At 49.0% G+C, this 10,058-nt stretch overlaps 1 protein-coding gene across 1 annotated transcript in view; it reads right to left on the bottom strand.

Annotated features, from left to right (window-relative positions):
* Positions 1-3,270: 3,270 nt before the first annotated feature.
* The window catches only part of NSG2 (neuronal vesicle trafficking associated 2), a 63,661-nt gene continuing 56,873 nt past the window's right edge, over positions 3,271-10,058 (bottom strand). The window contains exons 4-5 of the mRNA XM_518109.8: positions 8,114-8,224; positions 3,271-5,138 (exon numbers count right to left, since the gene is read on the bottom strand). Coding sequence (XP_518109.3) covers positions 4,947-5,138; positions 8,114-8,224 — 303 coding nt within the window. The 3' untranslated portion in view covers positions 3,271-4,946. The remainder of the gene's footprint in view (positions 5,139-8,113; positions 8,225-10,058) is intronic.

Below are 10,058 nucleotides of genomic sequence, written 5' to 3'. Positions count from 1 at the left end.
TTGCCTTATTTTAACCCACAGCAACCCTATGGGTGGGGGGGGGGGGCAGTATTTACAAGTAATTCCAATTTACAAATAAGGAAGCTGAGGCAGAGAGATTGATCCACAGTAGCTACAATTTGTCGAGTTCGTGCTCTAGGTAAATCTTCAAACACTATGTCATGGAATTCTCACAAAATGAGGTAGGAACAATTCTTATTCCCATTTTAAAGATGAGGAAGCTGCGGTGTGAAGAGACGAAGGGAACTGGCAGAGGCAGGTGCAGGAGTCGCGCCGGGTCCCAGGGCTGCCTACTCTCCTCCCGGGTCCAACCTCTCCTTGTGCCACCGGCCACACCCCCAACACCTGGCCCAAACCCAGGGAGGCTCTCACCAAGGGCCTGGAATTGAAAAATAAATTACGTAAGCTCAGTCCACAGCCTCTAGACAACATTCCCTCAGGAGATAGTGAGGCAGAGACAGAAAAAGAGAAAGATTAAGAGAAAGAGAGGAGACAGTGAGGAGAGAGAGGAGCGGGGAGTGTCCAGAGAGAGAGGTGCAACCACCTTTGGGGGCTACTTTGACTAACTGAACTCTAGATCTGTGTTTCCAGAAACAGGTCATTTCTGACAAAAGGACAGACTCAGATAAACAGCCTGCTGTACTAGACTGAGTCTGATCTATGGGAAACGGCATTGACGTTGCCGTGGAAACGAGTCCTTTTCTCTCCACTGTCCAGGAGTGCTATTTTTTAAAGAGATGGTATTGTGTGCTTCTTGGAAAAACTATTGGGGATCAATTTCTTCTTCTTCCACATGACTCCCCATTTGGATTAGAGCACATTGCAGGAGTTGAGGGAAGATAAATTGACCAACAGCAGTTCTCACAGGTGGCCTTTCAATTTTCCAGAAAAAATGTGTATCTCGCTAAATACCTTCTGATCCGATCGACCGCTGGGATGACTCCGGGTGCCATCACTGCTTCTCCCCAGTATGCAGCCATGGGCTGCTCTTTCATCTCGCTCCTCCTCTCCCCCAGCCTGGACTGTGAGCCCAGGGGTACGGACTTGAATCCTTGCCTCTGGCACTGGCTTGGGGGAGGCACCCCAGCAGCCTTATGAGCAGAAGCCCCGAGCTTTCGCCCCTCCAAACCTTTACAATGCTGTCCCCATTACCTGGGAGGATGGCTCTGTGGTGTCTCTCCTCCACCCTCCCGAATTCTTCCTGTCATAGTGCAGCCCATCCTTCAAGGCCCAGTTCCAAGGCCAGGTCCTCCCAGAACCCAGCCTGACACCCACAGACATGCCCTCTCGCCTCAGACCTTCTTGCCACACACAGGCCCAGCCCAGCCACCCTCTGCACAGCCTTCATCCTGTCTTATCTGGGGGGAATCTCTGGGGAGGTTCCCAATGTTGGTGAATAGATTAAAAAGCAGGCAAAACACACAAATAGAGCTTGATCTACAAACCAAGGTGCTGTTTTTAGGATCATTGCCTGGCTCCCCTGACCCTCCATCAGCCAGCAGGGCTCTGTAACACCCCATCCTGCAAAATGCAGAGATGTCCCTGACCAAACCCCCTTTGGTTAAACTCTTCTAACTGATGCCACACTCCTTGGATATATTCATGGGAAGAGTTAGGCATCATCGTCTGTTCCGATAAGGATAGCACTTGGCCCCAGAGTCACTCCTAAACCAGAAATATCTGCACCCATCTCCTGGCCCTCTCATTCTCCCTCGTTTCTACTCATACACCCATAGCCTGTTCATTCCAGAGAAGTGACAGCTTTCTTACTTTTTGAGGCACTGGAGTGGCAAATCCACTTATGACAGAGTGTTTGTACATGTGTTCATTAAGCCTTTCACTGATTCTGTGTAATTGAAAGACACGTTGGGTGTTTCTGTGCTGGCTTTGTGGATCAGCCAGGCTTTGTGGGTAGGATGCCAGCTCCGATCCCTGCACTCTCCCACTCACCATCTCCCAAAGCCGGGCTGGAAACCCGAGGCTGTATGGGAGTGGGTAGGGTTGTCTGAGGCCCTGTGTTCAGCAGCCTGTGGAGCCCCAGATGGGAGGTGCTGCGTCGTCTCCCTTCTCTCTCCCACCCACCACGCATGTTCAGCCCCAACCCTTAGCATAGCAACCCGCTTGGAGCCTCAGCTTCCAACTCTGCCCAAAGTCAACCCTGGTCTCTTCCTCAGATGGCCTGCCATCCACGTTAGAGAAGATGTGTGAGCACAAACTATAACCTACAAAGCAAGATGCAGAGATGCATGGTCACTGCTGCATGGCACAGTGCTTAAGACCCTGGTACCAAAAAGGTGTGGGCTTCAATCACAGCTCTGCTGCTCACTGACTGCGTGACCTCGAGCAAGCTGCTTCACCGCTCTGTTCCTCCAGTTCTTCGTCTCCAAACGGGGATGATGATGACAAAGCGGATGGTAGTGGTGCTGAAGGTGGAGCACCTACTTCACAGAACTGGTAGGAGGGTTGTAGGAACTAAGATACATGCGGCATTTAGTACTTGGCATGGAGCACAGGGCATTTAAGTGTTGGCTTTTCTTCATAGTCACCATTGATACCGAGTTCTGGCTGAGAATCAGCTAATTCACTCTTACAGCTGCAACTTGACTTTCTGGAAAAGTAACTAGGCAGTGTTGCTCAGGGTCTGACATGGAACAGAAGTAGTGTGGGGGTGCAAAGGAGTCCCACAAGCCTGGGATTGGACCCCCCACTGCTCTGTTACAGCCCTACTACAGTCTCTTTTTCCCCCTCTGAGCCTCCATGCCTTCATCTGTCTAATGGGCTCAATGACCCCTACCTGCCAAGGTCATGCTAAGCCCTAAATTAACAATTTAAAAAGGGGTCCTCAACATCTTCCTCCTCAGTTGCGGCTAATCACCAGTTGCATTAAGTCAAAGGCATTATCACACCTTTATTTTCATATCTGACTCCATCGCCAGACCTCAGGGCAATGATTCTCTGTCATCCGTTTCTGTATCCCCCATGCCCAGCACAGCCTGGCCCTAGAAGCTGCCCAGTAGGCATCTGCTGCATGAAGGACATTGAGCTGGCAGATAAGCAGCCAGGTACACCTCTTGGTCCTTCCTTAGGACCGCAACACCATCTCAGGCCCCAGTTGCCTGAGGATGGACATGCCCCTACAGTCCAATTCTAGCCCCAGCCCAACAGGACACTGTAGGGCTCACCCTGCCCGCTGGGACCCCCACCCCCAGCATCTTCCCCATCAGGCTCACTGAGCAGGAGATAAAGAACATCGCAAAGGAAGGTCAAGACTCTCAGACACATCTATCTTTATTTGTTTCCTGTCAGAAAATTTCAAGAATTACACCAAAAAATACTTCAGCCTCTGCTACCTACTGACAAAAATACACCACAAAATTATAAAGCGCTCAGCGGTTTTGCTAGGGACAACTTGTTATTCCGCTTTGAATGACAAATGAATTTACAGGTGACTCAGGGTGATTGGAGGTTGGGGGAGAAGGGAGGAAAAATCAGATGAGAGCGTTTGGCAGGATAGTTTGAGCTATGCTAGTCTTATTACCCAGCTGTTGCATACGATGATCTCAGCAACACAGCAAGCCACAAAAAAATACCCTTTACACGGCCTGTCGGAGACTTGTGAGGAAGCAGTACCACATCTCAAATAACCAATTCTCCCAGCTGGTTCTGGCCCTGTGGGTCCTGGAGCTGACACCCTGCAGAACTGGCCTCCCTGAAACATTTGTGAGAGGCAGGGGAGTGCCTGATACGGTTCCAGGGAACTGGGAGGCCTGGTCAAGGCTGGATGCTGCCTCCTTGTCAGGAGCTTCTAGAACTCGGTTGGGGAGTTTGGACAAATGTCCCCTTTTAACACAATGAAGTGGGCAAAAGACAGTCCCATTTTTCAGCTTCCTTTAGAAACGATTTGGCATTGTGGTGGCCCCAACCTTCAGGTCTCTTCCTGGCTGTCACTTGAGGCTCCTGGTTGGAATCCTATTGTTGTTGTTATTGTTATCAGCACTTTGGGAAACAACAAACAAACAAAAACTTAAAAGTCAGGTGCCTGTGCTTATCGCTTGTGGCCTAGTGTCACATGCCTGTCCCGTGCCTTCCTTCTTGCAGCCGCACCTTCCTTCCCTCCCTCTCCCCCCGCTGCTGTCTCGTCAACATGGGCAGTATCCAGGTGTGGATCTAGAAAATGCAAGCAAAAGACAAAGAAAATCTGCCCACTCCTCAGCGTTTGCTGATGCAGAACCCACCGTCGCAGGGTGGGCATTCAGAGCCCAGGCCATGTGGGTCTGCCCAGGTCCTAGGATGGAGGCCCAGAAAGTTTGTGCTCATCTTGCAAAATGCACCAGAGGCCAGCACATTTCACTATGGGTTATGTGCATTCTGGGCTTAGTAATGCCAAAATCAGCTCTTCTCTCCAGCTCGGCCATTCCTCATTTCCTGCGGGCCTACCCTGCAGACCACAGGCTAATGGAATAGTCCCGGTCTGTGTCACTCACATACTCTGCAACCCTGGAGCCCCCACTGAAGCTACGTTTTCTTATCTAAGAAGCCCACAGAGTCTGTGCTCTTCACTGCCCTTCAACGTCTTCCGATGGAGCCAGTTTAATGCTTTTTGTTCATGTTCTTTGTTTCTTTCCTTTTCTGCTGTTACATTTTCCTAACAAAGAATAAGCAGTGGCTTTAAAAATATCTTACATGGGAACAATCAACACGAAACATGCCTTTGTACATGAGCCTGACTCGGCAACGAATCAACAATACCAAGGAACAAAAAGAAATATCGGTTCGGACAACTCCAGCACACACCACGTGTTTGGTGCGTTCTCCCCCCAACCCTGCCCTGCCCCGCCCCCGCCCCCATATCCCAGGAGTACAGTGTTGTCTTGTAACTGGAGCTTGGCTTAGCCAGGGGGGGTCCTCCTCTCCACCCCGCCCCCCATTCTGGCTGGGGCAGGCCTCTAGTGGCCCTGGGTCTTGGGCGGCTTGGGCTCATGGATGACAGCGGCTGCTGACAGCCACGGCCCGATGGCCCGGGCAGTGCTCTGCTTGGCCACGCTGTAGTGGCTGATGACTGTGTAGAAGCGGCTTCTGGAATTGGGGTCCTGGGAGGAGTAGTAAGCATCCAGGGAGGCTGGGATACAGCGTTTGTGCTGGGGAAGAAAGAGACAGAGTCAGGGGTCATTCAGCGAACTGCTCCCAACCTGCCCAGCAACACAGCCACCCTGACTGGAGTGCAGCTGCATCGGGCTGTCAGCCAGAGGGCAGGTGACAGCTCCTGACCTGGGCCTGGCACGCAGCAGCCTTCCCAACACCAGCATCAGCACAAACAGCAAAGCTCCACTTAGAAGAAGCCAGACGACCTGAACCTGATATTGACACTGATTCAAGGCCAGCCTTCTCTGCATACTGACTGTCCGGCTGTAGTGGAGGCTGTAGAGACCCCCACAGACTCCCTCTATCTGGCTGATTCACCTGTCCCCTTGTTGCCTCTCTGGGCTGTTGTTCACAGCCAATGACTATTTATTTCCTCTATTTTATACTTGCATCTCTTTTCTCTTATATCAAAAGTCTTGCCGGATGCGGTGGCTCACGCCTGTAATCCCAGCACTTTGGGAGGCCGAGGCAGGCAGATCATGAGGTCGAGTTCAACACCAGCCTGCCCAACAGAGTGAAACCCCATCTCTACTAAAAATACAAAAAATAGCTGGGCATGGTGGTGCACACCTGTAATCCCAGCTACTCAGGAGGCTGAGGCAGGAGAATCGCTTGAACCCAGGAGGCGGAGATTGCAGTGAGCTGAGATGGCACCACTGCACTCCAGCGTGGGCGACAGAGTGAGACTCCATCGCAAAAAAAAAAAAAAAAAAAAAAAAAAGGCTTCATTCCTAACAACATTCATGTAATGATGTATTTGCATTATCCTACAATAAACATAGAACAGTCACAAAATAGCACCAATATGACTACTAAGAGGCAATGAACCTGGGGACTACCGGACGAACTTGGAGGTTTCTCTGCAACTCCATGTGTCCCTAGAATACACTCCACCAAGGGTGTGAGGCGAACATGCTGTCATCTACAACCGGTTGAAATAATTATTTTCTTTGCACGTTTATGTCCTTAACTTGATATAGAGCTAGGTTCTTTAAACAACGAACCTCTTGTTTTTTCTCATTTATTTATTTTTAAATATGTCAAACATTTACATATTTCAAGGACAAATATTTAAGAAGATAGATCCGAAGAAGCCTTGCGTCCATCCCTTCCTCCTGATGAACCATTTTTATTAATTTTTAAAATTTATCCTTCCTGAATTTCTTTCCAAAACAATAAGCAAATAGCGCTCACCTCCCCTTTGCCCACACATAGGCAGGACCTTCCTTCCATCATTCATCCTTACTGTCTTGAAGAGCATTCTCTTTCCGTGTATGGAGGCCTGCCTTCCTCATTTTCCCAGTTGTAGTGACGTCCACTGCGTGGATGTGTCACTGTTTATTCAACTGTCCCCTACTGTTCCCATTGCTTTGAGTCTTCCAGAACCTCAGCTTCTTTTTTTTTGAGACAGAGTCTCGCTCTGTCCCCCCAGGCTGGAGTGCAATGGCGCGACCTCGGCTCACCGCAACCTCCACTTCCCAGGTTAAAGTGATTCTCCTGCCTCAGCCTCCCAAGTAGCTGGGATTACAGGCATGAGCCACCACGCCTGGCTAATTTTGTATTTTTAGTAGAGACGGGGTTTCTCCACGTTGGTCAGGATGGTCTCAGAACCTCAGCTTCTGACCACTTGGAGTGTAATCTAGGAAGCCAGATCTGAACCCCCTCCATGGAAGTCTAGGAAGTCAGATTACACCCTTGGTGGAGTGTATTCTAAGGACACATGGAGTTGCAGAGAAACCTCCACGTTCGTTCAGTAGTCTCCAGGTTCATTACCTCTTAGTAGTAACATTGGTGCTATTTTGTGACTGTTCTATGTATATTGTAGGATAAGGCAAATACATCATTACGTGAACGTTGTTAGGAGCCAAGACTTTTGATACAAGAGAAAAGAGATGCAAGTATATAATGGAGGAAATAAACAGTCATTGGCTGTGAGCAGTGGCCCAGAGAGGCAACCAGGTGATAGGTGAGTCAACCAGCTAGAGGCCGTCAGATTGGAGTGTAATCTAGGCAGTGCAGAACTGAAGGATACACATTTTCAGGCTGGCACACTTCCTATTTGATCTCCCCACATCAAAACATAATTATTGTGATGTCTTGGAAAACCTTCTTAACTAAATACTCTCTACATTTAATTCCTCATATGTGAAACGGGAGCCAAAGAAACCCTATTTCTCAGAATGGTTGTACAGCTCAATTGAGATAATGTTTAAGGAAACATCTAGCAAAGGGTCTGATGTATTAGAGATACTCAGCAAATGGTAATTATAAATATTAATAGTATCAGCTGTGTTCGCTCTGAAACAGACTCTGTCTTTATTGCAACTAACATTCGTTGAGAGTTCATTATCTAATAGGCCCTTTGTTAACTGATTTTACTTAAATTCTCTCCTTAAGGCCTCCCAAAAATCCTGGGAAAAGGCATTATGAGCCCCCATTTTGCAGGCAAGAAAACGAGGTTCAGAGGGGCAAGAAAACTCCCAGAGGTCATGCAGCAGGTTCCGTTCTTTCAGAGAAGGAGTTTAATCAGAGTGTGGGTCAAGGGGAGACTTGGAGACAGAGCTTCAAAGAACCTCAGAGGCACCAGCGCTGCCTTCACACCTCTGGAGGCCACTGCAAGGGTAAGCAAACAGCCATTGAGCCAGGAAGACCTGCACCAAGCCGAGCTTTCCCAAAATGGAACAGTCCACGTCAAGAGGTAGTGAGCTGCTTCCCTCATTGCTGATGTGCCGTCGAAGCTGGACCACCTCCTGACCCTGGAGAGCACCATCTTGGGGGAGGAACTCTACTGCCTACTGGAGACTGAGTCCCTCAAGAAAACTTGGAAACTCCTTGCCAAACACATATTCCATTTTAAACAGTCAGTAGGGAGGTCGTCATACCCAGAATTTGGACACCAGTGAAGAGAAGACATTGATCAACCCTCTAACTGAATTTGATAGTGACCTGGGACTACTCAACCACCTCTTACCTTATAGACGAATCCCTCTGGGCAGCTGTGATCATAGGTGAAGGCTTTGTAAACCACCAGGAACACGATGCACGCAAGGAAAGCTAGGGCCAGGCTGACAAGGATGGTGACCTGGAGGGATACAAAGTTAAGTCATCCAGCCTCAGTCTGCCCACCTTCAGTCCCCGTATGCAGCTTTCAGACCCTAGAACTGGCAGGCAGCATGGTGTGCTAGAAAGGGGGACAGGCCCAAGGAACTGGCTCTGTCTTGGCTTTGTTACTAACTTGCAGTCTTCGGCAAATTACCTGCGCTCTTTGGGCCTCTTTCCCCCTTCTGCAGGATAATCTCTGAAGCTCCATTTTTTTTGTTTTGGTTTTTTTTTGTTGTTGTTTATTTGTTTGTTTTTGTGAGATGGAGTCTCACTCTGTCACCCAGGCTGGAGAGCTGGAGTGCAATGGCACCATCTCAGCTCATTGCAACCTTCACCTCCCAGGTTCAAGTGCTTCTCCCTGCCTCAGCCTTCCGAGTAGCTGGGATTACAGGCACCCACCACCACACCTGGCTAATTTTTGTATTTTTTAGTAGAGACAGGGTTTAGTAGAGACAGGGTTTCACCATGTTGGCCAGGCTGGTCTTGAACTCCTGACCTCAGGTGATCCACCTGCTTCGGCCTCCCAAAGTACTAGGATTACAGGCATGAGCCACTGCGCCCGACCACTCCTTTCTGATTTAACATGTGATTTCCCCCTCATTTTCCTTTTCCTGATAACTATGTGGGATGTGGGGGAGTTGATCATTAAGCCGTCACTTCCAGTGCTTCCTGCTTTACATCCCCACCGTGCCCCACCACTGGTGCATTGCAACCTCGGACATCAACTGCTTCTTTCGCCTCTACTTGGACATCTAATACACACTTTCAACACATTCCCAAACCGGATTCCCGCTCTCCTCCCAACTCAAACCTGCTCCACCTGCATTCTTCATCTCAGAATATGTCAATTTCACATTTGCGGTCACTCAGGCCAAATATCCTGAAGTCATCCATGACTCCCTTTTTCTCACACACCACATCCAATCTACCAGAAGAAACGATCATTTCTGCCTTCAAATACACCCATAATCTGACCACTTTTTACCACCTCAATCATGTCCAACCGGGTGGAAGCCATCATCATCTCACCTGCAGCATCTAACAGCCTTCTAACTAGTGACGACTTCCTTGTCCTCTAGGGTGTATTCAGCACACAGCAACCAGAGAGAGCTTTGTAAAATCTAAAACAAAGCAGGGGCCAGGTGCAGTGGCTCACACCTGTAATCTCAGCACTTTGGGAGGCCGAGGTAGGAAGATCACTTGAGGTCAGGAGGTCGTGACCAGCCTGCCCAATATGGCGAAACCCTGTCTCTACTAAAAATACAAAAAAAAAAAAAAAAAAAAAAAAGCTGGGGTACTGGGGAGGCTGAGGCAGGAGAATTGCTTGAACCCGGGAGGCGGAGGTTGCGGTGAGTTGAGATCGCACCATTGCACTCCAGCCTGGCCAACAAGAGCGAAACTCTGTCTTAAAACAGTTTGTTTTTTAAGATAGCATACAGGCTGGGCACAGTGGCTCACACCTGTAATCCCAGCACTTTGGGAGGCCGAGGTAGGAAGATCACTTGAGGTCAGGAGTTCGTGACCAGCCTGCCCAATATGGCGAAACCCTGTCTCTACTAAAAATACAAAAAAAAAAAAAAAAAAAAAAAAAAAGCCAGGGTGGTGGCAGGCACCTGTGATCCCAGCTACTGGGGAGGCTGAGGCAGAAGAATTGCTTGAACCTGGGAGGAGGAGGCTGCAGTGAGCCGAGATTGTGCCACAGCACTCCAGCCTGGGTGACAGAGTGAGACTCCGTCTAAATAAATACATACATACATACATACATACATACATACATACATACATAAAACAAAGCATGGCCCTTTTCTGCTCGA

Source organism: Pan troglodytes, chromosome 4 (assembly GCF_028858775.2).
Source record: "Pan troglodytes isolate AG18354 chromosome 4, NHGRI_mPanTro3-v2.0_pri, whole genome shotgun sequence".
In the NCBI taxonomy this organism is placed as follows: domain Eukaryota; kingdom Metazoa; phylum Chordata; class Mammalia; order Primates; family Hominidae; genus Pan; species Pan troglodytes.
Note: the sequence above shows the minus strand (reverse complement) of the source record. Positions and strands in the feature narration are given on the sequence as shown.